Below are 27,371 nucleotides of genomic sequence, written 5' to 3' on the forward strand. Positions count from 1 at the left end.
ACTCTTAAGATGACTTCCCCTGAGGTTGTCAAAATTTCAGTCACCAAAACATTTTTTTTTTTTTCAGATCTACTTTCACCTGGACGATCACACTATACTACCCACTATAAATACTCCTGAGTTCAAATCATTTACTATAAACCTTGAATATTGTGAGCTTGAATAAAAATATAGAGTAAAATTCCTCTAAAAACGCAGCTGGAAAGGGGGTATGATCTTCCACACATCTGGAATCCCTTACAATTGTAGGTATATGGCTCCTCTGGGGAAATGTACTTATGCAGGCAAAAGTAGCGGGTTGGCCTTGACAGACTTGTGTTCCTTGCAGCAACAAATGAGTTTTGAATTGCAGCTGGCCAAGGAGATGGGTGAATTGTCAATTCCCTTTGACAAAGATTGTTTGCTGTGAAGTTATAATTTGTTAATATGAAGACTTTAAACAACATATCTAACTATGTAATATTAAAATAGGGTGAACACTGTGGAAACTAAAAACTCCCCCCCCCCCCCCTTATAGGCAACTTCTGTATGCATTGCGTGCCTACAATCCAAGGTTTAATTACCGTCAAACCTCTTTAATACGGATACCAAAGGGACAGAGAAGAGTGTCTGTATTACAGAGGTAGAGTTTACTTTTGTTTGTCAGATCAAAATGAACTGTCTGTAATAGGGAGGTGTTCATATTATACAGGTGTCTGTAAGGAGAGGTCTGACTGTAGTTATTTAAAATAACTAAGAGAAAGCACTATGCGCTTGAACCAATATTACCTTGAGCTCATTACAGTTGCATATTTTTTGAAGACCCCTAATATAATTATTTTTAATTGATAATTCGTTAATATTTTTGTATTGTGTTCATAGATGACTACCTTGGTCAAGTGATTGTCCCACTATCGACTGTCAACAGAGACCAGACATGTCGTCTGATCTTGCCTGTTCTGCCCAAGTCATCCAAGAGTGAACACTCTAAAGGCGACATTACCTTGGAGGTTAGATAAACTGTTAATGTGACAACATGGCAGACAGTTAGGGAATAAGTATATATTATTACACATTTTAGGGTGTACAGTTGAATCCCGATAAGTCAAGTCCTCAATTCCCCTCAAGGTCATTTTATTAGTAATTTTACCCTCGATAGCACAAATTCTCAATGACTTGAAAATTTTTCTATTTCCCTTCAAGGGAAATCAAGTAATCGGTGTTCAACTGTAGTATCGCTGTATTCTTTTACTAGTCTTGTAGTATTTTTATAGCAAGCCCATTGACTGAGGGAGTCAAAATACAAGTGTCGAGTATAAATGTACAGTGATACTACACAAATACTAATAAGAGATTTGTTATCGAACACGATTTTTCCTGAAATCCTCGGGAAGTACAAGAGGACTACACCGAACCTGTTTAACCGGTCTTGTGGAGTACAAGATTTGTAAAATATCGTGAAAATAACTCCAAATATTGTGAGATATTTGTAATTGTTCCGCGCATTATTTGTACGCCATTTAAGCGGAATTGGATGATTAATATTTTTAATAACCAGTCGTCTTGCCTTTTTTCTGGCCTGGCCATTTGAAGTCCAGTTAAAGCAATATTTTTGTCATTCTCCTCTGCAGTTCACTTTTGACAAGGATGGAAAGGTTATTGATGCCACCCTGCCTATAGTCAGTGGGTTTGAGAGGAACAGACTGCCTAGTGGTAGGTATCCTTCTCGTTTTCCTTATTTCAGTTAAAAACATACATGCTAATTCAAATTTCATACAATATTATATATACAAAATAAACATTAATTCGAAAAAGGGAGTTCTGAGGTTAGCTCTATCAAAAAAACTCCCTTAAAAATATACTGAAAGAGAATAAGAATTGCAGTTGAAACTACATAATTTTGAAATTACTGAAAGGTTAAAAATGTATATACAAAAGTTACAACTTTAAAGATGATCTGCACAGTACAAGAACAGAGTCATTATTTTCTAAAGAAACTGTTGTAGTGCGTCGGTGGGCAAGGGGAGAAACACTAGTCAATTTCAAGTTTATCAACCCTTCCCCACTCAATGGGGTGATAGGTACTTGTCAACAGTTTCTCTTGTCAAAACACACATGGTGGAAAGACAGTAGATTGGATCAAACCCAAATTTCTCTATCTCGAAAGAACGCAAACACAAAAGGGTACAGTAAAAAATAATAACCAGTATCCTTCATTAAAAAGAATAACAAGATATCTTATAACTTATTTTTCAGATTCTGAGAGACCTAGTGCCCATAGCTCCCCATCAGAAGAGGCACCCCCGGTTTTGATGAACGGTGACGGGCCTGGTGTGGAATTGAATGGACACATACCAGTTCGTAAACGCTACATAGAGTCAAGTCTGGATGAACTAGCGATGGAAATTGAAGCTTATGAAGCGCATGAAGACAAGTCAAAGCCTGCTGAATATCTTAATGGCGACCACACTGATGAACAGCAGGATGAGCCTGAACCAATCAGGGAACCCCCTAAGCCAATTGTTGTCATAGCAACACCAGTAGCTGGGCCATCTCATGAGAAAGTGCAGAGAGAAGAGCCAGTCGAAGAACCAGTTAAAACTCCTGTTGAGGTACAACACAATAGAACGGTAACAAAAAGTACTATACATCCATATCTTTAGCCCCTCTTCTAAGCCTTCATTTCCTTGGCAGACTCTTTTAAAGACATTTGTTTGCCTCGTCATGCAAACTTTGTGTGTTTTTAAGTTGGAGACTATGAGCTCTTTCCATTAGTCAAAATTCTGGTTCGGTGGTATTAAATGTGGCATGGCCCCTTTGCCAGGAAAATTTCCCAGATATCCAATGCAACAGTGTATAATAATGCATTGACTGATTTGACAGGACAAATCTGACAAACAACCGAATTCTGTGCTCGAATATTCCGGTCTTGCCGGACAGCTCTGACAAATGAAAAGCGACCTGTGCAACCTGCGTGCGAGAAAAACAATCACCTATTCCTGTCCTCGTGAAGTGATTTTCTCGCGCGTTCGCATGCTTTTTCACGAGACAAACCCTAAGAATGACGTGCCCCAAGAGTGACATGCAACTTAAGTTACATTTTTTCTGTGTCTTTGGCAGGAAACACCAGACGATATTGTTGAAGAGGAGAAAGAAACACAAGACGAACCTCAAGAGGAAGACAAGAAAGAGGAAGAGGCTCAGGAGGAAAGAGAAAAAGAGGACGAAAGCGAGAAAGCCAAAGAACAAGAGGAAGTTGCAGAAATTAAACCCAAAGGACGAAGGTCGTTTAAAAATAAGTTGTTTAAAAGGAAACAATCTGATAAGAAAGCAGTTAAGGACGAAGAGAAAGTTGAAGCGATTGGGGAACCAGAAGAAGAGAACAAAGAAAATGAGGAAGAAATCAAGAAAGGAGAAGAGATAGAAGAAAAGAGAGAAGAAATAAAAGAGGTGAATAGAGAAGTCACACAAGAACAGGAAAACCTTGAAGCTGAAATTGAGAAAACTAGAGAACAAGAAGAGATGATGGAACAAGCTTCAGAACTCAACGCAAAACCCAAGCTGCGTAGGTCATTTAATCTGTTTAGAAAAAGACCTGTAAGCATGAGTGCGGCTGATAGGACCACAGACAAGGAGGAAGACAGGAGCCTATCAAGAGATGACCCAATCAGACACTCTTACCATGCGGGGGATCTGCCAGTACCCGACCCCTCTAACCTACGTAAGTGTATGTTTATGTGTGCCATCTGGTTGGGGGGAGGGGGTGGTGGGATGGAAGGAGAGGGTGTTTCTGGCAAGAGATTACCCAATCAGATGCTCCTACCATGCAGGCGATCTGCCGACCCCGACCCTTTTAAAAACAATCTTACTTACGTGAGTATCCACGCATGCTTTGTGTACATCTCTGTCACATTCTAGTTTGAGTGGTGGTGGGGGGTGGGGAGGGGGTAGGAGAGTAAGTGCTATATTTGTAGGGAGGTGGGGTGAAGAGACTTTGACCCGTCATCCATCACTAGCTTAAGCGCAACAGCAGGAAAACACACTTTATCACTCAAACCTTTTGGATCATGTTTTCTTTATTCCTTACTTACGTAGGGAATAAAATGGCTAGTAATGCTTTGCATACATACAGTATCTTACAATGATGTGTCCAGTCTGTTTATTTTCAGTTATATACCGTTGTTCATCTCCAAATATTTGTTTTCATTCCCTGCAGGTAAATCAACCAGTCAGTCGTCACTTCTCAGTTACTCACCCAATCCATACTCTTCATTGGTTATTGAGACAGAGCACAAGGGCAAGAAGAAGTAAGATCATGTCGTCATCTGTTCATGTTTTCAACTTGTTTGCCATAAATTGCATGTACTATATCAGGAAATCCAAACGGATGTTGTCGGTCGGTCGGTCGGTCGTTCGTTCGGTCGGTCGGTCGGTCGGTCGGTCGGTCGGTCGGTCGGTCGTCTACTCTCTCGCACGTTCGTTTTTTGTTCACTTGCTCGTTCATTGGTTTGTTCACTCGTTCCTCCATCCGTCCGTGCGTGCGTGCGTGCGTGCATTCGTTCGTTCGTTTCAGAGGCTTATTTTGGATTTTTTTGACTTTCCAGGTGGAGGTATACCCACTACAGTTGTGCATTCTAAACTTTGGCTCATTGCAAAAAACTTTGGCTCATTAAACACTCGTAAAGTGCCAAAACTCCACTTGTTAAGTGCCAAAACAACACCCATATCCTACTCGATGCAATTCTCCACAAGAGATAACACTTCTAATTCACTACTTTTTGTTTTCAGATATACTCAGGTTCCCCGTGTCATGGAAAAAAGGCAAGCTTACGAGAAAGGAGGCAACAAGCTGCATATCTACAATGATCATATTTTTATAGCAGTCCACTTTGCTGGAAGGTAAATATGGTATTAAAATATACGTAAGTCAAGTCTGCCTAGAGTCAAGTGGCCCCAGGGGGGGGTACTTGCAGAATACATGACGGGGAGGTCAGACATTTTTTTGGGTTGAAAATTTACACCCTCGGTATTTTTTTGGGTCAAGAGGTCTGTCATATATTTTTTTAATCTTAAAGTCTGTTTTATTGAATAAATCAGTATGGAGGTGCTAAATCTTTACTTTTTGGGGTAGAAAATTTTGATGTCAGGTATTTTTGGGGGTGTAAAATTTCAGGCTCATGTATTTTTTTGGGTTCGCAATATGAAGCTCCGTCGGACACCCCCCCCCCCCGTCATGTATACTGCAAGTACCTCCCCCCCCTGGGCAAGTGGCCCTTACAGGCCGGTGGTTATTCTGGTTTCTATTGCATTTCCATGAAGCAACTAGAAGTATTTCTACTCCACCTGGATGGGATGCTAGTCCATTGCAGGGTACCCACCAGCATTATTTTGCCGGTACCCATTTATACACCTGGGTGGAGAGAGGCACTATGACAGTTAAGTGTCTTGCCCAAGACACAACAAAATAACCCTGGTCAGGGCTGGAACCCTCATCCACAAATTTAAAAGTTTGAACCACCTTGTACAGCATCATAAATAGTGCCACACGAACGTAATGCTCAATACCTTACATTTCAGTGGTCACATACCTTGTACAGCATTACATACAATACTACATGAATGTACTGCTCAATAACTTTCATTTGCGTGGCCACACACTAGGGTCCACTTACAAGTCCCCTCCACACACGTAGAAGTTAGAACCATATTCTGGGATTGAGATGGTTGGAAAGCATTACCAAGCATTGCGTCTGACCATGTGAGACTTCTTATTTTTTCATACATGAAGTTAACATCACACTTTACCTTTTCTTAGTTAAAAAACGGTTGACACCAAGAAGAATCGAACCCGGGTCGTCGGTTTACTTAGCGGGAATCATCCCACTACGCCACCGACGACCAGCTGCCAGGCCAATGATTTTTTTGGATAAAAATCCTAACCCCATTATAAGAGCTAACCGCAAGCAATCTTACGTGGTATAATATGTCATCAGCTGTCTCCACATGGTCTGAAGCAATGCTTCGAAGTGATTTCCGTTTGTATTCCTTCCTTTAGCGCTCATATTAATGTAATTCCTCTTTGTATGTTCTTATAGCCCTCCAGAATGCGCCGTGTGTGGAAAAGCAATCAAAGGAAGAATCGGAAAACAAGGCTACCAGTGTAGAGGTAAGAAATGAAAGGAAGCGCAAAACGTTCACGCTCAAGATCAAGCTCACGATCAAGGATCCAAAGCATTATTCATAAGGAAAGCAAAGTTCATGTTTGTATTCATCAGTAATGCAAATGATATCATTTGCTGTGTCATCTATTCCTTCCTGGGAAACAAAGAACCCTCAAAAGTGACCAGGCTTCGAAAGTACGGCTCAATAGCTCAGTTGATAGGGCATCGCACCGGTATCGCGGAGGTCACTGGCTCGAATCCCGTTGAAGCCTTTATTTATTTATTTATTTTTTTTTTTTCAGGCGCATACATTTAGAATCGTGCCATTGCTTTTTACATTAGTAAAAATAAAAAAAGGAAGAATAATATTTCTTTTCAGGATGTAAATTGGTGACACACAGAAATTGTCATTATGAGACTACCGCCATGTGTACCAGTGATGAGGTCAAACATCTTGACATGTAAGTACATTATAGAAGCTACGAAACCGATGGCGAAGAATTTATGAATAAAATTTGTCGTTCACAATCCATTTTTATCTTCCCCCAACCTTTTAAAATCGTGTTCCTCTTTGGTTTGGTTTTATTTTTTGTCGTTTTCCTATCTTATTTAACTGTTATTTTGAGGTTTTCTATTGTTTGAGGATAATTTTGAAAATTGTAAGAACTGACTTGGTTTATCGAGACATCCCTCCTTCAAATCGATCCCTTTCTTTCGTCGTTGGCTATAAAAAAATGTTTATATCTTTAAAAACTAAAACCCTCGTTCATTAAATTAGCTGAATCTAGAGCAGTGTAAACGAAGTAACTGTAACAGCAGGAACATTTTTTTTGTTTACTAAAAATTCCCAATACTTTAAACACTGAAGTTGTGTCATTTTAAAATACTTGCACGTTCAAATTTAAGATAAATTCAAACTTAATCAACTGTGGAGTAAGATCAAATAATTCTCCCTTTCCCCTCTTTTTCTTCTCTGCGCCTCCCTATTTCTGTTCTCTTCTCTTCTCTTCTCTTCTCTTCTCTTCTCTTCTCTTCTCTTCTCTTCTCTTCTCTTCTCTTCTCTTCTCTTCTCTTCTCTTCTCTTCTCTTCTCTTCTCTTCTCTTCTCTTCTCTTCTCTTCTCTTCTCTTCTCTCACATTCCCTTCCCTACCCTTCTCTCTTCTCTTCTTGTCTCTTCTCTTCTCTTCTCTTCTCTCACATTCCCTTCCCTACCCTTCTCTCTTCTCTTCTTGTCTCTCTCTTTTCTTCCCTTCTCTACTTCCTTTCCCCTTCGTTCTCCGTCCAACCCAATAAATCATAAGACTAATTATAAAACCTTTAAAGCGATACTAAACCAATCCCGCTCAGTTCCAGAGTCCGCAGTGATCACATGACCAACACGTGACTAACTGGTGACACACATGACAAAGGTATCACGTGATAGAACGAACTGATAACCAGGCCCCTACACTGCTGCGCGTCCTAGAACTGACCTAAACTCTTTGAACCTAAAACTAATATCTTTTCTGCTCTTCTAAAATTCAGTCAAAAAATGCCGCAATTTGTTGGCCATAAATGAGGTGAAGGGATAAGGTACAGAGGTAGGCTTGCCTTAAAATCTTTTTAAACCTAACAACTTTTAACACTTTTCTATAAAGCTTTTGCGTAGCTAACAATGAACTAACCACCCGTTTTTCCTGCTCAAAACGTTCTGCTTTACGTCAGTGCCTCAGGAGAGCGCCAAAGATTCAAATTCCGTTTTACTAGATCATGTAAAATGAAACTCGTACTTAGTCGAATGAGTGGCCATGGTCACACACTAGAGTTTCAGTTACGCAGTCTAGTGTTTCATTCACAGACTTAAAAGTTGTCAGTACCACATAAAAGTACTGCTTGTATGGTCACACACTAGAGATGCATCCACAAACCTAAAAGTTAGAACCACCTTGAACAACATAATAAACAGTATTACAAGAAAGTACCGCTCAATAACTTTCATTTGAATAGTTACACACAAGGGTTTCATCCACAGACTTCAAAGTTAGAGCCACTGTGTACAACATAATAAACAGTACCACATGAAAGTACTGCTCGATAGCTTTCATTTGAATGGTCACACACTAGGGTTTTATCCACAGACTTCAAAGTTAGAACCACCGTGTACATACTAGTTATGCAGCGCTTTCGAGTGGTATACTATGGAATATCCCACGAGAAAGTGTTGTGTAACTATTTTATACCATGTCATAGAAAATACGCTTACTAAATTTGATCGAGAATACAGTCGCAACGCACTATGGGAAGGTTGGGTTGAATACCGTCGAATATACAACGGATTTCCTGTATTCTGATTGGCTGTATTTTCTATGGCATGGTATAAAACATAATAAACAGTACCACATGAAAGTACTGCTCGATAGCTTTCATTTGAATGGTCTTACACTACGGTTTGAGCCACAATTGTAAAAGTTTGAACCTTCGTTTGTGACCATTATAGACTTTCCGTTAAAGCGTTTGCATTTCGTTTTACTTCTCTTCCTGTTTGGCAAGACTTGAGGCAGAACCTTTTGCAGCAGGTAGATATCTGTAACATTATAAAACTTAGATTTAAATAGGCGATAACATTTATGCCAAACTATTATTCAGCTAATGTTTTTGACCAAATATTTTAACACGATAGTGAAAGAAAAACTATAATTTCTCTAAAAATTAGAACTGCTTGAATTACTTTAAAGTCGAAGTAAAGTAACTTTCAGTTTGAATTTAAACGGTAACAAAGTGGTAAATGAAGTGTTTTGAAACGAGATAAAATGTTGTAGGCTCTTGTCACAACTGTGCCGTTCGTTTTTTTTTTTTATAATTTCACAAAACGGTCTTGATAGAGCGGTTTTCACTTAAGTGTCGAAAGTAAATTGCGTTTGCTTTGGTTTTGCATTACTACGCTTAGTGATTGGCTTAAAAATCTCGCGCCACTTACTCAGCCAATCACAAGTAAAACCAAAACCAATCGTGACTCGCTCGCGCACGTTTTCCCGCGCTTCGTGCTGGCTACATGTATTTGCTTCGAGTTTTGATTGGTTCACTGGATTGTCTGTGCCCTTTGTGATTGGCCAGAGTAATTACTTTGGTTTTGGTTTTACGACACTCAATTGAAAACTGCTCTATAGCAGTGTGTAAGTGATAGGAAGTCACTGATCACTTTCCTAGCGTTTTTATCTTTCTCGAATAGAAAATTCAGTTTAGGATTGGGTAGACTGGGAAAGACCCGAAGTTTTGAACATTTTTGTACCTGTCCCACGCGGAATTTTGGTGTGAATTTGACGGTTGTTGTTGACAGTCAATACCGTTTGAAAAACTGGCAATTTCATTTTTACTGCACAGTTGACGTGGGGCTATAACCAAGTTAAAGTCGTTTGAAATAAACCATTTTAGAAATTTAAACTGGAAATTAAACTTTGAAAATGTAAATGATTTAATTTTGTGAGATAAATTTCCCACTTTGTAGCTTGTACCACAGGGTACTCACTGAACAGCTTTTGTCATAGGGAGCTTACCCCACAGGGCAAGCCAACCCATCCACGGCCAAAATATATGGGCTAATATGTTGTTTGTTTGTCTTTACAGAGAATATGTTGGAGACACAGAGGTCTGACAGTGAACAACTATCACTCACGACAAATTCTTTCATTGAAACCAACACACAACACCTTTCTTTCCTATCGTTCGTAGATAAAAATTTATCTCTTTAAATTAAAGCGAAAAATTTGTCAGAACAAAATCATGAGTAAATGTTCAAATAATACTGCCAAATGATCGAGTTAGTTATGATAAAGAGATTGTTGTATCAAAAGAAATATACAGGGAGAGCTCCTGACAGAATACTGTGAGACCCTGAGACTAGAGCAAGTGCACGAGCATTTATGGGGTTGTTTTATTCGTAGGGACGGGAGCAATGTGTGCTGCCTGAAGGCATGCCCCCATCCCCACCCCACCCCTGCACCCCTCCCCCCTAAAAAAGTCCCACAAGCGCTCACACACTCGTTCTTGTACCAGGCGTTTCTCAATTGAGCTTTTTGGATTTGTTAGGGTTCAACCCATGTAACTGTTTAGTCACGTAGTTGAAAAAATGAAGATGTTACCTGGAGCTTCCTGTTTTGCCAAGTTAAGCTTTGAAGCTGTTAAGCTTTCATGTGAAAGCGATAAGGTGCCAGACCCGTAGGGTTAGGGAGTGCAGGACTAAAAACAGGCTTCCGTCGCGAGCGATCTTTTCCTTGTTCTTTTTCAAGTATCTTTGAGTGGGTTGGTTTGGGGCATATTTAGGGCGCTTGTGATGCATTTGATGCTGTTAAGTTATCTCTGTGCCATTATTTATTGCTTGAAGAAGCAGTAATTTAATTTATGTCAAACAGTTATAATTATATATAGTTTATACTATAGTTTGCGCAGTTAAGGAACGATGACAAGTTTGAATTCAGGATGCAACTAAAAAGTGAAGTTATTACTGTAAGGGGGTAGGGGTAGGGGGAGGTGGGTTTGATTAATTTATAGTTCTAGAGGGGAGGCTTAAAAAAGAGGGAATGTTATTTAGAAACTTATCGGCGAGTTCTGTCCTTACTTTAAAATAAGCCTGTGTAGAGTAAAATATGGCTATGCTTGCCAGCTTTTTCGCTTCTTTTCTCGACTATGTTAAGGGAATATAATAGACTGCTTGCAGAAAACGGGAAAATGTGTAATACAGTATTTTAATGTCATTAGTGATCACCAGCGCTATTTAGCCTCTTACGCAGACCTGTATTCTTTCAACTAGTCAAGAGACCTCTTCTCCGCAGAGGTCTCTTTCGTGTTTCGGGAGATTTAGGGAGAGGAACGGGGAGAGGTGAAAAGTAAGCGCGCGGAGCCTGGAGAGAATCGAAACGAAAGCGCGCGGGGTACACTGGGAAGGGGAAGCGCGCTCCCCCTATTTTTCATTTTTCGTGTTTTCGCCTTCCTCCCCCCGTGTTTTTTCGCCTTCCCCCACGAAAGAGGCCTCTGCGGAGGAGAGAGTCAAGAGACTAACCTAAAAGAATGTCTGCGTAGGAGGCTTGTATTAAGATGCCATTTGTCTTGTGTTGATAGAGCACAGATCCTCAAAGGAACAAAAAGAACGGTCGATCAATTTATTTATTTTCTTGAAATTGTATTGATCAAAATGTAAGGTAGTCGTTCTCCTTCGCAGCCGTTACTCGGATCGTCACGCAACGCTTAAACCCCAGGGGTGTGACGAAGTATTGCGTGACGACTATAACAACGATTGCGAAAGAGAGGTTTGTACAACTGAATCAGAAAATAAACCAAAGAAAGGAATCAAACTAGTTTGGTCAAATGTTCTCTGACATAATGTCCAGCTGAGGATTCTTAACTTTGTTTATCACGCGAGCGCTGCTGTCTGCTAGCACGAGAAGCATCAAATACAGCTCCACAATGTACAGCAGGGTCGCTATAGAGTCATTGCGTTGCGTCTGTAAATTCTTGTAAATGTCGTACACTGCCACAAGCATGCTCTGAGCGTTCATAACAACGGTACATAACGCGTGATACATCATCAAAGCTGTACGTTTGTGATACCCGTTTAGCGTCACCATAAACAACAGCAAGTTTGCCGTGCATGTCAGGTTGTGGACTGTCTGCGAAAAGCAGTGTCCGTTCATCAGGAGTGGTAGCCCTGCTGCGCAGAGTAACAGCTGCGAGTAAGCCTTGTTGTTTAGCGAAAGGCATTTTTCTGTGATTACAGCCAGGTCTCGCTTGGGCGGTTTCCATGATGGACGGTTGATAGTCCAGCACATGATGATAAATACGCCAGTTCTTGTCAAATTCCACACGCTATATGAAAACTCCAAGAACGAGGCGTGACAGCTGGTGCGGTCATCATACTTTGCACAACGCTGGAACCTTGAAAGAAACAATTATAGTTGATGGTCACTTTGCGAAGGTTGCGAGAAGAAAGTCTCTTTATAACTCATTCTCGTCCACAGACGCCGCGATCCTTCTTCTCGATCCCTGGTGCTGACCAGAAGGATCGCGGCCTCTGGGGACGAGAATGACAATAACTGCGAAAATTGCCATGCGCTCTTTGGTCGAGGGAGTGTAGACCATGAAAATTACGTCACCTGTAACGCAACGAAAGGCAAATGTTGGAAAACTTGAGAAATTGTTCCCCTTTTTTTGAAACCAATATCCAGCAATTTGTGAAATATCAACTGAAACATTTGGGCGAAATATCCCACTCATTCGACGGCTTCAAGTATCTTACGAGCTGTCAGGCGCGCGCGAGTTCGCGCCGATTTTCCATCTAATTCGCTGATAATTTTTCGACACTACGCTAACTGAAAATGACGTTGCGTGGCAACTGCCTAACTGGACTTCCCTTTTCACGCAGTCGTCTCTGTAACGCGGAAGTCATGCGTTCAAATTCCCGTGCAGTCTTCATTGCTTACACACTGCAAACAGAACTTCACAAAAATCGTTTTGATTTCTTTGGTGGTGGTGATGGGTTAGTTCTCAGAAGATAGCAAAACGTTTCCATAAAAACGTGTCTCGAAGCATCGACAAAGTAAGCTTAATTAAACTGAAAAATATTTGCACCTTATAAGAGATCCAGGGTACAAATGTCCCGAAGCCAGTAAGTTTGGGAGTGATTCCAGGCCAGGAACACATACAAGCGCTGCACCGACCATGAGCAACAGGCTAAGAACTTTTCTAGGAAAAGAAAATACCAGCAAAAATTGAGTTCCAGCGAAGAATCCACTCGTTGAATAAGAACGCAACAAAAAGCAAACCGTTAGATTACCTGACAAAGAAGAACATTCGTTTGTGAACCAGTTTGCCCAACAAACCAAAAGTCACCGTGAGTACTATTCTCGCCATCCGCAACATAAACCTTGAAAAACAGCCGGCAAAAAATCTAAAAATGAAGAAGGGTACAAAAATCCTTCATTGCCGGGGGTATTCAAAATTATTTTTAGATATTTATTTATGAGGGGAGGCTCCGCGCCGAGGTTCAAACCCTTACCGTTTAATATACAATTTTATACCATGCCATAGAAAATACAGCCAATCAGAATACAGAAAAGCCGTTGTATATTCGACGGTATTCAACCCAACCTTCCCATAGTGCGCTGCGACTGTATTCTCGACGAAATTTAGTTCGCGTATTTTCTATGGCATGGTATAAAATAGTTACACAACACTTTCTCGTGGTATACTATGGAATATCCCACGAGTCACTTGTATTTTCTCGGTATACACACGAGCCTTATTCCACCACTCGAAAGCGTTGCATAACTAGTATTTCGACAGAAAAAGGTAATCATTTCGTATATCCTCTGTAGAAATTGGTAGCTCTTCCACATACCTACAAAAGGGATGCTGCATCTCTTTTCTTAATTTTTTCACCTGAATAACCCCTTAAAATACTTTAATGAATCGACCGTTCGGTGGGTCCGTTCTAGCCTGCAATCAGGCTTTCTGACCCTTCCGCCGCGAGAAAAAAACGCCAAATCTCGCAGGCTAGCTCCGTTCAAGATCCGTGAAATTCCGGTTATAAGCCCCTCGCTTAAAAGCCCCCCCCCCCCCCGTTGTAGACCCATCTACCTGGAAACAAAAAAATACATCCCATTATAACCCCCCCCCCCTCCCGATATAAGCCCCTTTCTGCCGGATGACAGTACTGAACAGAGCTAAATGTTGCTTTATTATGCGTTTTTAACTTAAAAACTCATTTCTATCGATCTACACAGTACACTACAGTGGCTCGTCTCGAAACGTTTTTTTATTCCGCTTATAGGCCCTCACGGATATAAGCCCCTCTGCTTATAAGCCCACACAAAACCCTTTACGAAGTTATATAAGCCCAGGGCTTATAACCGGAATTTTACGGTATTTTAAAAGGCTATTTAAAATACATATATAAATGACAGTTTTCCAAACCTTTTTCTTCACTCCAACTCATGAAATCCCTACACTGTTATCTACCTACGTCCTGAAAAAGGTACAGTTATAGTTACCCATCGAGCGGAGCTTTCCCGTATAGACCACCCCTCCGTGGCTGCATTGCCCTTTCACATTCGTTTCTATAAAGTTATATTTAGGACATCCCCAGTCTTCTCTTCTGAATTTTAAAGCAGGCGCTTCCTATAATTGAGGATGACGTCCTAAGTTCTAGCCCACCCCCTCCCTCCCCGTTCCCCCTCTCTCTGTGCAGACGCTGTTTGAGCTCGTCACGCATTCTTAACCCAGATTACGTGACGGAAAGCGACTATTAAAATATGATTCGCAGACCTTGTCCCCAGGCAGCTTAATCTAATCACGTCATGTAATATTTTCATCCAAGGCAACAGTTGATCGAACACCTTCGAGCTTGCTGTAGTTGCCATCTTGGGAATTGTAAATCTGAAGGAAAAAAAATAAAGCTTTTGTCTTTATATTCTTTAATAAACATGTGAAACAGGATTTACCTAATTGCTGCTAACTGCAAAAGAACCCGGGGGGGGGAGGTGCTCCCTAAAATTTACTACGGGGTATGCCGCTGAGTCTCTGAGACCCTGGACCTGTTCAAGAGGGAAAAAAAGCTGAATTTGCGACCCTGTTCCAGACAAACGTTAAAAAAATAGGTACCTTGTTCCAGACAATATCGTTTAGGGTTACACACGAAGAAATATACAAATATAAATCCTCTTTTTAGAAGTTTGGCATCTTTCAGGGGCCTAAAATAGCTTGAGCCACGCCCAGATTGGTCTCTCGGGGATGCTCCGACGAGCATCCCCGTCCCTTTAATATGGGAGTCCCCCCCGGGGAAGAAGTTATTTTTATATGGGGGGGGGGGGCGCCGGCTATGCGACGCTTTCTCAATCTCATATTGGTTTTTGCAGGTCACTTAATAGACCTTTACATGCAAAATTCACAGGAAAATTTCACCAAAAAAAACATCCATGGTTTTGTGGAGGAATTGTTAATCCCATAATAAAACCATCAATGGAAAAGCCGGACTCTTATCATTAATGTTTTATGGATAAAAGCCAGAATGGGAAAAGAATAAAAACCTTTTAATTTTTAAAAAACACTAATGGGATTTAAGCATTTTTTTTCCTGTTTTAGAACTAACGTAAACAGAATACATTAGTTTGCAGAGGTAGAAAATAAACTAAAGGGTATCAGCAACAGGGACGGTTGAATTTGGAGATGATTGTGACACCCAGATTGTTCTCCTTATACATAGTCTGCGGAAACTGAGCGCAAACTTAAAATAAGGCCTAAGGACTACCCAAGCATTTTGTATTTATCCTCTCACCTGATATGGTTGATGACGAAGCGAAGACTAATTTCCATCCAGCCATACAAAACGAAGTGCGCTACGTGGCAAGGTATGCTGATGAAAAACAATTGTGCTTTGGTAACCAACACAGAGTAAGCTCTGTTAAACAAGAAAGAACAACAGTAATTTACTCAGTTTCAAGTTCAAAAGAAAGAATTATATGCGGTTAGTCAGTAAACTTTTAGTCGCGCAAAAGTTAAAAAATTACGTCATGTATCAGAAAACGTTAAATTTCAACGTTGTGTGACAGTCTGTAAGACCGGATACCCGTCTTATGGCCTGTTCGCAATACGCAAAATTTTGTTTGTTTTACAAAAAAAAAAATCTGTCAACACAAAGCCTTTTTGAGTGCGAACAATTTTTTACACCCACCAAATTTTTTGCAAGTGCGTCCAAACTTCAAAGATCTAAGATGCCTGCCCCGTACCCAGACGCCTCTCTCTTGTTTGGGGACATGGGCGCGCGTCACTCGCGCTTCGCGCTCGCTTTGTTCTCGCTTTGTGGAGAAAGAATATCGAGGCGCCGAGGAGGAGGCAGCTAAGATGCCGTTGACTAGCTTTGGAGGCCGTGAATTTTTTGTCAGGCGAGAAAAACTATTGTTCCTTGACAGGTAACCTTCATCAAGTCATCAAACATCAAAATTGATCCTAAGCAAATCAATGTTTACGAGGCCCTATGCGCCAACTTGGCGCCAGGGGACAAGTGAAGTGAAGTGAAATCAATGTTTACGCCACAATTTTATAGCGGTAGTGTTCAGAAGAGATGATTGCCATTCGTTTTTACCAAATGCATCCTATCCAGATGTTCAACTCTGCTTCAACTATTTTTTTAATATTATTATTTTTTTGTAAACACTATACCAATTTTTTCGTCCTAGTGCGAACAGGCCCTTATTTTTTTGATACTAACCTTACTACCAGACTCACGTTGGAGAAGAGTTTGTCAATAGCATGTGTTAAAATTGAGACTTGTGGTAGAGGAATCACACATGAAAGGAACACCTATAAGAACAAAAGAACAAAAAGATAAACAGCTGTCATTTGTCACGTAATCTTTGTTTAGAACGGCGAGCGAAAAAAAAAACCTGGGGAGGGGACAGGCTATCGACAGACGTCCTTTAGGCTCGTCACGCACTCTTCCAAAATTGCGTGACAAGTTGCATTTAATGGCAGATACAACGCTAAAGTCTTGTATGAAAATGCGATAATTCAGAAATCTTTCTATTCATAATCTCTCTCTGCATCCGCAACCCACGAGCACGTATTTACTTCATACGGCTTTAATTTTACCCACGTGTGAAATTTAAGGTAAAAAATCGCAAATAAAGCTGCACCGGAAATACAAGTGACTCACAACATAGTTAATAGAGGTAAATGGTTAGAAATCCCGACAAAGTTCTTTGTTGTATGTTTTTGTTCGCTATTTTGGGGGTTGACCCTGCACAAAACCTGACAAAATACAATAGGTGGTTACGTGTGTTCATGTAACTAACCAATAAAAACATTGCGATTACGTAATTCATGCATAGTGTATGGGCGCAAAACAAAAGATGTGCAGGGTCGTCGACCTTCCGAAATAAATCTTGGCCTCTTCGTTTGCTCCTTTGATGTTTGCCGGGCTTCCTAACCATTTCCCTATATTAAATATGCTCACAAATACTACAAATGCAAAGCATGTGCTGTAATTTACCTTTGGCTAACGGAACTATCACATGAATAACATCGCTGTTTTCTTCAGTGACGGAAATAACAATTTGCTACTAAAAATGCTGGTTTTACTGCACGATTACTGAAACAATGGTTTCGATTCTCCAGACAAAATTAAAGGAAGCGGAGCTATAAGCTGACACGATCAAAAACAAATACAGAAATTATTTTTTTTAAAACAAACACAACGATCCGCAGTGTAACACAACAACAATTAATCTTCGACAAAATTTACAGCCCCTTCGTATTAAAAACTTTAAATCACAGCTTATTGCAGCCCCAAAACATTGCGCAAATGAAATCAGTCCTTTGTCATCCGCGGATCCCCGGCAGCGGATATGATTTTCTACATTAAAAGCAGAGCGATTTCTTAAATAATTATAAGTAATACTCACCGTTAGAAAACACGTGTTGATGTTTGGTACACCTTGAAGAACGAAAGAAAATACTGAAATGAAGAGAAACAACGTAAAACGGCAAACCAGAACCACAAGAAGTGAGGTGAGCCTCTTCCACGCCATTGTGTTTTGAAGTATAGTGTTGCGTGACAAACATCTGTGACAGGTCTTTCGCCATTTAGACTGGTATCAGTCACAGATATTCGCCTATTCACGTGAAATGTTACCTGGTTACGTAATATATTATTGCAGCCCCAAAACATTGCGCAAATGAAATCAGTCCTTTGTCATAGTGTTCAGTGCGTGACATACGTCTGTGACAGGTCTATCGCTGACTGGTATCAGTCACAGATATTCGCCTATTCACGTGAAATGTTACCTGGTTACGTAATATACTAGCCTGCGAGCAGGCTCACCTTGGGGCATGCGCGTATATACTTTGGGGCACGCGCGAGAGTGGCGAGCGTAAAGGCGGGGAGTGGCTAGTAATATACAAAATATAACGTTTTCTGCTTTCCAAAGTACGTATCACTGGTCAAACCTTATGGCGTTCAATTACGGCCAAAATCTTGAAGTCACAAAAACGAGGGCCGTTTGCATAAAGTCAAACTGGCAAAAAATCAGTCGAACCACGCAAAAATAAATCGAACCTCGTGCAAAAAATCCAACATGCACAAATGTCAATCGAAATGCCTAAAAATATATCAATCCGCCAAAAAGTAAATAAAACGCCTCAAAAATAAATCGAACCAAACGCAAATGAATCCAACTTGCACAAATCACAATCGAACCAGCAAAAATGGTTCGAACTGCAAACAGGAATGAAACCGCTTAGAGAAATGTCGAAACTGCACATATCAAGCGAACTAACCAAAATTACAGATAAAAATAATTTATCAGTCATTCCGTCTAAGCGAGATCATGCCCCCCCCCCCCCCCGGGCAAACCGGAAACCCCCAGGCATTTGACTTTTTTTGAAAATGTCTGATCAAAATCCCCACTATGTGGGCCAGTTGCACGGTCAAATGCCCAACTACTCGGGACTAAACTGTTATTGCGAGTTGAGTTTTCTCGTTTACACCAGGTCTAAACGGGGTCTCTCGTGTCCTATTAATCGGCATATTTAAATAGAAAAAGGAACGTTGAAACTACTTTACATTAACGCAACAAAATCCTAACTTCACGCGCTTGAGCTCGCTCGTGTTTTATAGTTTATTCATTTTGTCGACGGTCAAATGCCACACCATCCAGGCTTCTGTTCGGATCAAATTCCCCACTATCTGGGCCTCAGAAGGGGTCAAATGCCCGGGGGCTGCCCGGGGGATGATCTCGCTTGGAATTGACTGATACATAAATCGAAAGATTAGCGGACCCGGAAGTGTAGTTTCACCGGAAGTACTTGACCACCACGAGATCAACAATCACTGGCCAAATCTTGGCAAAAGCCGGCCGGTTCTTAGCAGCGAGGATACTGCCCCTTATGGTGTGATATTTGTACATGTATCCAGTGTGTCTTGACTTGTGTAGCTTTGTTTGTGGCGGATCTGGAAATTCATTAGATTGCACACCGAAAGAAATACGGTCGCATCTAGACAGAAAAAACGAATCTAGACAGAGTCGACAATAGAGGTCGGTCGCTTTCCAGAGCTTTTAGGATAAAGCTAGCCTGTGTAGCAGGAGTAAAAAGGGGGAGGGGTAGACTTTCTAACTCGACTTGTAGGCAAGTCTAGGGGAGAGGGTAGCAAAGCGGGAAAAACGAATCGAACATATTGACATTCCAGATGTTAACAAATACCTCGCGTGTTCGCGCGCAGTGGGTATTCGTTGTCTTTTGCTGGCGTAGCACGCCCAGAACTGTGAACCGTCAGAAAGCCGTTGCTTTTAAAAACCGATAAAGGCCGAAGTTATTTGGTCGAAACGTCTTAAGTTTTATTAACGTTTGTTTAAGCGTCAGCACAAGTCAGTTTCATCAGTTTGTATTATGATTGTATGATATATGGTAAATTTTATATGGTAAATTTTTAAATAGTTAGTTAATTCAAAATCTTTGTTTATTTTAATGCAACTTTACGAGCTGTTAGTTTCCACTGTTGGTGCTCAGTGGTCATTGACAGAAACGATCTCTTAGTGTCTTTTTATCGGTCTTTTTGCCATAGTGGACTGAAGAGCTAGCCTTGGTAGTTAAATTTCAAGTGACGCCTGACACGTGTGCACATTTCTTAGTAAAAAAGAGAATTCCCGCAAGAAACCAGTCTTCTCCTAACCGGTTTGTCCTAACTGTTGCAGTTCAGACTCTTATATTCTTATGATTCTTATTCACCGCTCGTATTCCTACGTGTCCTCATTTATTTAGTTTTACGTTTTCTGAAGGGTCACACCGGCGAAGGAGACTTGAAAGTCTGGAGCTCCAACAAACACTCCAGCTACCATAAACATTCCGCCGCGTGTTGTTTTGACCGTGACCGTGTGGTAGCCTGGGTCCACTCTTGTTGCGATGGTATCAAATCGATCAGTTAACCAGTTTGAATTGGTCTCGATAGCTTTCTGTTTCTTGTTATCTAGCCATATTGAAGCTTGCCCTCCATCGTATTTGTGCCTGGTCAAAACAGTCACGGATCGTGAGCGAAGAAATTTGTCCTTCGGTACATAAATCCGAAGCTTAAGGGTGCTCCAACGTTTCCACGCACACCACCCTCCTTGGGAATCAGTTCGCAGATAATTGTCAATGCTCTCGACATTAATATCTTGACCGAAAACTTGGAAACACGGTGAAAAACGTCTGTTAATGATTACTTCAAGCCGAAGATTTGGACGGTGAAGGTTTTTGAAAGCGTTAGGAGTTTTCCCAGTCCAGCACAATGGGTTTTTCAAGGCTTCGGTTTGGCGCTGGATAAGCAAGAGCTTCGGCAAATTTGAGCTTTCATTTACTCCATTTTGTTCAACGCTATAAAAAGGAACTTTGGTGACGTCATCAACAGCTTCTTTGAAAACACTTCTTATATGTTTGATCATCATCGAAGCAACTAGAGCATGCGCCTCGAGGCCAATATGTTTGCCATCGGAGGCAGTCATGTTTGTATACAACACTCTCCATTTGCCTTTTTCTTTTCGACAAAATATTTCCCTCAAACTGAAAGACGTAATCTCGTAATGCCGCGCAACCTCTGTTTGTCCAAAAGTCTCTAAGTTTATGCACGATGGATTATTAACCTTACCAGTGTTCGGGTCAAAACCCAAATCGTTTACCACATTGATATAAAGAACCGCAGGTGTTGAAGGGTGCGTAAGGACTTGTCGAGTTAACTGCTCCAATGGTTCGGCTGTTCCATCACTTCTATCATTCGCTGAGATTTCAATCAAAACAAGATCGATGGTCTCGCCTTCCGCAATAAAAGTTTTATAGCAAAAAGCAAAAAAAGGGCTGCCAGTGCCCCCAATTGCTAGCTTAATTTCTCTCATAAAGGATTTCGTCACTTTACCAATATTATTGTTCCACCATTTTGCAAACACTTTGAAGTACAATCCGTCCAAACTGTTCTCGTCAAGTCCAAGTTTTCCTCCCGCGCTGTGAGAGCCTCCAATAACCAATAGGTTGATGTCTTCACCCCTTAAAGCTTTGTTGAGAACGTTCTTTAAGCGAGTAGGATTACCAGCTTGAATTGCTCTTGACATCAAATCGTCGTCAAGTCTAAAACGACTTCCAAATTCGTTTTGAATTTCTTCTAGCACAACTTGCACTCTGTCTCGCATCTTCATAGTATATTTTTTTGTCATGTAATAATAAGATGAAATTATAAAAATTACGACTATGAAACAAAAGGTATACAGATAGTATACCCGCATCGTGGCGTGAGGTTTTGTTTTTGATTCAATTCAAGTAACTTCATGCTTAATTATGCGTAATATTCTATCGCAATATTCTAAAACTTTTACCTTTGCATACCGCTTGTTATGTCAAGTGACCATGGCGACAACTTAAATGATATATCCTGGAAAGAGCCATGTTTTTTCTTCTTATATTAGCACCTTTAGAATAAAATCAACGGAGGCAACCACGAAGCCTTGTTCGTGATCTTTCCCTTAAATTTATTCTTACGCATTTAATTTAGACCGTATTGTTTTCTCGGGTGACTTCCTCTATAATAGTTATCTCATTTCCATTTTGTTGTTTACTAAAGCAATTTTAAAAGAGTTATAATATCACAAGCAGCTGCGGGCGTATTTATATTTTTTTCTGTATATGTTTTGCTCGACTCAGGCTCATTTTAGCCACATCATATCACCAAGGGAAAAGCACTGGGTACGAAGATGATTTTAAAATGAGCCTGAGTACGAGTAGGACAAAAAAAACATATTACATCCGCGAAAGCCGACTCTATTGTTATTTTTATTGTTCAGGTTATTGCAAGGGCTAAAATGAGCCTGGAATAGAAACCGAGATCCTAACATTCACCAGCCTAAAATGCCCTGGGGCGGGGGGTACTCCCTATAATGGCCTATACGGGGAAGCTCCGCCCGAAAGGGGTCCCTTTTTCAGGCTTCAGGTATATAAAAGGGTAGGGATTTCACAAGTTTAGGTATATGAAAGGGTAGAGAAATCTGTCATTAAAATATTTGAAGGCCTTTAAACTACGTATTTTGAACAGACGCATCTTTTGGCTTTATTAAGCGCTACATAAAAATGACAAGAAAACTTCCTGTTTTAAGCATATGACATGTCGGTAGGTATATGAAAAGGGGTACCTTTTACCAATAAAAGGTATACGAAAGGGGTGCCTTTTCTGTTAAAATGGTATATAAAAGGGAAGGGGTTGGACCTCGGGGCGGGGCCTCCCCGTACAAAACGCTTTTAAGTAGCCCCCGGGCTAAAATGTTACCTTGAGACCAAAAGTAGAGAGCTTTATGTAGGCTCTGGCGGATTGTGCTAGCATAATTTTTGGCATAATTGAAGCAAAAAAGCATAATATTTCAAACGAGCACTGCCACGGCATAATTAGCAACTTTTAGCACTTTTTGGAGCATAAATTAATAAAATTAAATATATATGGTTTATTTTCTACAGAAATAAATTAAATTTAGGTAGTATGTTCGTGCAATGTGTGATTGTTAAGTCGTTGAAAGCATTTTAAAAACAATTCAGATACAATTTACAGCTCTTTATTTAAAAAAACATCACAATAGTTATTGCGCGCCTCTATGAAGAGAATCTACGTCATTTTGTAAGCATAATTTCGGAAATCAGGAGCATTATTTGGGAATTCTGGCATAATTTTAGCATAATTTGGTAAATTTCGAGCACCGCTAGAAGCATAATATGCCACTTTGAGGAGCACAAACCCGCTATAAAAAAATCCTTGCTTTATGCTAGCATGCGTAGCAGGCGTTAAAAGAGAAGAGGATTGAGGGAATTCGAGGGGTGAAAAGGGGAGGGGGTGAATAGAACAAACTTTGTAAATTTGTATTTTTATATAGTTTTAATGTGTAAGTAGTTAACGGATATAATAATATTGTTATTTCTATTTTACGTATTTTATTTTTATTTTTTAATATATATTTCACTTGTTTCTCGAAGAAACTAGCTTGTCTTAGCTATATTAAATTCGAGGATAAATAAAACTTTATGTTATGTTATGTTATATCAGTGTTAGGGACTAGGCTTCAGGCACTCATGTGCTTGCGCTATGCGCATGTCTGCTGGTCGACCGTTTATTCTGCCGGTAAATAGAGCAGTTTGCATCCGGTACTCCCATAAACAATAACATCTGAGATATTGAAACCTAGAAAGTGCCGAAAAAACTTGGTTTTAATGTGTAATAAAATTGCGCCCACAGCCTTGGAACTATCTCCGTCTCACAAACGTTAACAAATAAAAAAAATAACGGGCAGCCGAGTTGACTGTCGCTCATAGAAAACAAGGGTGAGTACTATAACTGATTAAGTTTAAACTCTAAAAGCCAGTTGTGCAGACCAATGAAAAATTTGATCGATTTGTTAAAAGTGTCGTGCTCGTGCTGTATTGTTGATTTTTACTGTCACGGCACGAAAACGTAAAATCGAATCGAGCCATCGAAACCAATTATGGAATTGCACGCATCTAAGGTATCCTACTGATGAATGGTTACGGCAATTATATATTTGCATCAGCGATTATTGTGTTCGGGGTCTGTCCCCAAAGAATAAAGTATAAATAGTTATTATATTAAGTTTTTTGCTGTGTCTCATATCTATGCGGTATCCCGTACTGTAGAAACCAAGGGTGGAAACACATGGGGACAAAAATTTGGCCTCCAGAAAAGTCTTAAGGAAACCCAGTCAGCCACGCCTTTGTTTTTGTTTATATACGAGAATTTCGGTATTATATTTTCGCGGAGCGAGTCTAAAGGAAAGAGATCAATGTGAAACTGCCAAAAGTAATTAAACAGACTTCAAGTGCAATAAGAATTCGCTTCGCCATACAGTTTTCAAAATTTCGATGGCATCGTAAATGGCGGAGGCTGACTAAGATCCTTTAAGTTCAACTAATAAATTTCACTCCAAACAAACAAAAGAATGATAGAATAACTAGTCAAAGACAAGCACCGATAATTTTAAAAAGCATTTGTGGCAGTTTAAGACCTCAGCAAAGCAAACGCACAGGGATGAACGAGGATTTCTTTTCAACATGCGAAATCTTGGAATTTAGACTGCAGAGAAAATGGCGGAGGCTGACTATGATCCTTTAAGAGCCATTCAGAATCTTGTAGTATTTAGATTCTTATTTTTGTTTGTATTCCAACGTATTATTATACATATTTTTACGTTTCCTGAAAGATAACGGTTGCGAAGGAAACTAGAAAGTCAGGAGCTCCAAGAAACACTCCAGCTACCATAAACATTCCGTCGTGTGTTGTTTTGACCGTGATCGTGTGGTAGCCTGGGTCCACTCTTGTAGCGATCGTATCATATCGATCATTTATCCAGTTTGATTTTGTCTCGATAGCTTTGTTTTTCTTGTTATCAAGCCATATTACAGCCTGCCCTCCATCCGGATTAAAATGCCTGGTCAAAACAGTCACAGATCGTGAGCGAAAAACATTGTTGTCAGGAACATAGATCCTAAGCTTAAGAAGGCTTAAACGTTTCCACGCACACCACCCACCTTGGGAATCAGTTCGCAGCTCTTTCCCAATGCTCTTGACATTAATATTTTGACCGTACAGTTTGAAACACGGTGAAAAACTACTGTTATTTATAACTTTAAGTTGAAGATTTGGACGGTGAAGGTTTTTGAAAACGTTAGGCGTTTTCCCAGTCCAGCACAATGGGTCTTTTAAGGCTTCGGTTTCGCGTTTGATAAACAAAAGATTCGGCAAATTTGAGCTTTCATTTGCTCCGACTTGATCATCACCATATAAGGAAACTTTGGTGAAGTCATCAACAACTTCTTTTAAAACGCTTCTCACATATTCAGTCATCAATGAGGCAACTAGGGCATGCGCCTTGGCGCCAATGTGGTTTCCATCAGAGGCAGTCATATTAGTGAACACGACTTTCCATTTTCCACTCTCTTTTCGACAAAATATTTCCTTCAGACTGAATGACGTAATCTCGTAATGGCGCGCAACCTCTGTTTGTCCAAAAGTCTCCAGGTTTATACATAATGGATTTTTAATTTTACCAGTGTTCGGGTCAAAACCCAGGTCGCTAACCACATTAATATAAAGTACTGCAGGGGCCGAAGGGTACTTAAGAACTTGTCGAGTTAACTGCTCCAATGGTTTAGCTGTTTTTCCATCGTTAGCTGAGACTTCTATTAAAAAAATATCGATCGTCTCGCCCTCCGCTATAAAAGTTTTGTAGCAGAAAGCAAAGAAAGGGCTGCCAGTGCCTCCAATTGCTAGTTTAATTTCTCTCATAAAGGATTTTGTCACTTTTCCAAAGGTACTGTTCCACCATTTTGCAAACACTTTGAAGTACAATCCGTCCAAACTGTTCTCGTCAAGTCCAAGTTTTCCTCCCGCGCTGTGAGAGCCTCCAATAACCAATAGGTTGATGTCTTCACCCCTTAAAGCTTTTTTGAGAACGTTCTTTAAGCGAGTAGGATTACCAGCTTGAACTGCCCTTGACATCAAATCGCCGTCGAGTCTAATATCGTTTAATCGACTCGTAAATTTGATTATTTGGTTTTCTTCAAGCACAGCTTGTACTCCGCTTCGCATCTTCACAGAATACTTTTTGGACATAAAATAATAAGATAGAATGATAAACGTTCCGACTAAGAAACAAAAGGCATACAGATAGCATATCCGCATTGTGGCGTAATCTTCTGTTTTTGTTTCAGTCAATACAAAAAAGAAACCTCATTCTTAATTATGCATAATATTTTTTTACACTACTCCAGTACTTTAACTTTTGCATGTCGTGGATAATGATGAGTTACCATGACGACGCGTCTTTAATAATATGACCTGGAAAGATCCTTGTTTATTCTTTTTATTTGAACACCTTTAGGAGCAAATCAAAGGTTCGAATTACGCCTTTGGTATATTAGTGATCTTTGACTTAAATCAAATTCCTGCTCCCAACCTTTCGCCAAGAGACGCAGCCACAGTGTCGTGGTTGATGTATCGCATTTTTAAAAGTATGGTCCCTAGCATGCTATAAACTTGCTTATTGTCTTGAAATACAAAGAAATAAAACATCAAAAGTTGTCAAAGCAAAAAATATCAACTAAAAAGACAAATATAATAATTAATAGATTAAAATTTCCACAGAATGGCAATTTTGATTTGTTGACATTCTGTCAAAAATCTAATTTGATGAATTGTAATCCACTTCCATCCTTGTAATCCTGTGCTTCCTTCCAAAAACACTTGTTCTCTTTTGCTCTGTAGAATCTTTGTATCCAATCTATTTGTTTACCTTATTATAGGAATATAACGAAGCATTTTAACAACGCGAACAAAATGGACGCGTAATAAAATTAACGCGAATTGTCGAAAATTTATGTTAACATGCATTTAATTAACGCGAATTCTCGTGTGGTGTGTGCTTACGTGCAGTTAAGGTCGCGGGGGATACCTACAGCATGAATAAATTCATGAAGCGAAATTTTGCTTGACCTGCATCTTTAGAAACGCTAATTTCTCAGCTGTTATGCCGGTGCGATTAAGCTCAACTTTTACAGAGACATAAAGAAACGATGAAAGATTGCGAATGTCATCTTTTATTTAGTAGATTGCATTTAACGGCGATGTTATAGCCTTGTTAGTGCCAAATTGGGAAAAACATGATTTTGTGGCAGAGTTTGCGGAACGAGTAGGAGACAGCACACTATAATCTTGTCAAAAACTAATCAGTCAATACCTCTAGAGTGTCATAACAGAAGCGGATTTTTTAATTTAAAGTTTGCCAGCAAGTTATGGCGGTTTAAGTGCGCAAATTTGAATTTAATGTCTTCTACCTCTTTCTGAAAGCGCTCTTTTAAAATTCCGCTTCTGTTATGACACACTACAGTACTCATAGTTTACCTATCTGCAGTGGCAAGTCATGAAGTTCTGTATCCGTGCTGTATTCTCTGCCACAAAATTGTCGGAAAAGTCCAAACTTTGAGATTTCCGAAGGTGTCCCGACCTAAATACGATCATTTTGCCAAGGAGAGATGTAATTATGGTAATTACATTCCACGCTTTTATGGTGAGAACAATGCGTTTTTAAAAAGGGACACGATTGTTTATGATTGTTTATCCTGTTCCACGTGGTGGAACAGGATACTTGCGTTTAGGACAGGTTTTGGCTTGGTGTTCCCGCTTGCACACAA

General features: G+C 40.1%; 3 protein-coding genes across 6 annotated transcripts in view; 1 reads left to right on the forward strand and 2 right to left on the reverse strand.

Moving 5' to 3' along the window:
• Positions 1–11,467, forward strand: part of LOC144663698 (uncharacterized) — a 37,399-nt gene extending 25,932 nt beyond the window's left edge. For 3 of the 4 annotated variants that reach the window (XM_078524729.1, XM_078524731.1, XM_078524732.1), the window contains 10 exons: positions 862–989; positions 1,611–1,692; positions 2,236–2,591; positions 3,100–3,700; positions 4,196–4,286; positions 4,768–4,878; positions 6,075–6,145; positions 6,520–6,601; positions 7,665–7,720; positions 9,744–11,467. In XM_078524729.1, the coding sequence (XP_078380855.1) occupies positions 862–989; positions 1,611–1,692; positions 2,236–2,591; positions 3,100–3,700; positions 4,196–4,286; positions 4,768–4,878; positions 6,075–6,145; positions 6,520–6,601; positions 7,665–7,698 (1,556 nt within the window). In that variant the 3' untranslated portion in view covers positions 7,699–7,720; positions 9,744–11,467. The remainder of the gene's footprint in view (positions 1–861; positions 990–1,610; positions 1,693–2,235; positions 2,592–3,099; positions 3,701–4,195; positions 4,287–4,767; positions 4,879–6,074; positions 6,146–6,519; positions 6,602–7,664; positions 7,721–9,743) is intronic. The other variant, XM_078524730.1, reaches the window with a different exon arrangement.
• Positions 10,866–17,695, reverse strand: LOC144663732 (uncharacterized). Its single transcript, XM_078524776.1, has 7 exons — positions 17,570–17,695; positions 16,378–16,469; positions 15,445–15,567; positions 14,436–14,546; positions 12,946–13,059; positions 12,741–12,854; positions 10,866–12,047 (listed from the first exon to the last, which is right to left on the reverse strand). The coding sequence occupies exons 1-7, from the start codon at positions 17,693–17,695 to the stop codon at positions 11,477–11,479; spliced, it is 1,251 nt and encodes a 416-aa protein (XP_078380902.1). The 3' UTR covers positions 10,866–11,476.
• A 1,831-nt stretch (positions 17,696–19,526) lies between these two features.
• LOC144663725 (uncharacterized) lies at positions 19,527–25,863 on the reverse strand. The gene is made up of 2 exons (XM_078524764.1): positions 24,711–25,863; positions 19,527–20,268 (listed from the first exon to the last, which is right to left on the reverse strand). The coding sequence occupies exons 1-2, from the start codon at positions 25,861–25,863 to the stop codon at positions 19,928–19,930; spliced, it is 1,494 nt and encodes a 497-aa protein (XP_078380890.1). The 3' UTR covers positions 19,527–19,927.
• Positions 25,864–27,371: the final 1,508 nt, after the last annotated feature.

The sequence above is a fragment of the Oculina patagonica genome, chromosome 8 (assembly GCF_052425735.1).
Source record: "Oculina patagonica isolate OP01 chromosome 8, crgOcupat, whole genome shotgun sequence".
Taxonomy (NCBI): Eukaryota; Metazoa; Cnidaria; class Anthozoa; order Scleractinia; family Oculinidae; genus Oculina; species Oculina patagonica.

Excerpts from the sequence above, each read along its gene's own strand:
- LOC144663725 (XM_078524764.1), bottom strand. The coding sequence starts at position 25,863 with ATGCGGATATGCTATCTGTATGCCTTTTGTTTCTTAGTCGGAACGTTT. Across the intron at positions 20,269-24,710 it reads GCTGCGAACTGATTCCCAAG|GAGGGTGGTGTGCGTGGAAA; the intron begins GTGGGTGGTGTG and ends CTGATTCCCAAG.
- LOC144663732 (XM_078524776.1), bottom strand. The coding sequence starts at position 17,695 with ATGGCGTGGAAGAGGCTCACCTCACTTCTTGTGGTTCTGGTTTGCCGT. Across the intron at positions 15,568-16,377 it reads AACGTGAGTCTGGTAGTAAG|AGCTTACTCTGTGTTGGTTA; the intron begins GTTAGTATCAAA and ends CTTGTTTAACAG. Across the intron at positions 12,048-12,740 it reads TACCCTGGATCTCTTATAAG|GTTCCAGCGTTGTGCAAAGT; the intron begins GTGCAAATATTT and ends GTTTCTTTCAAG.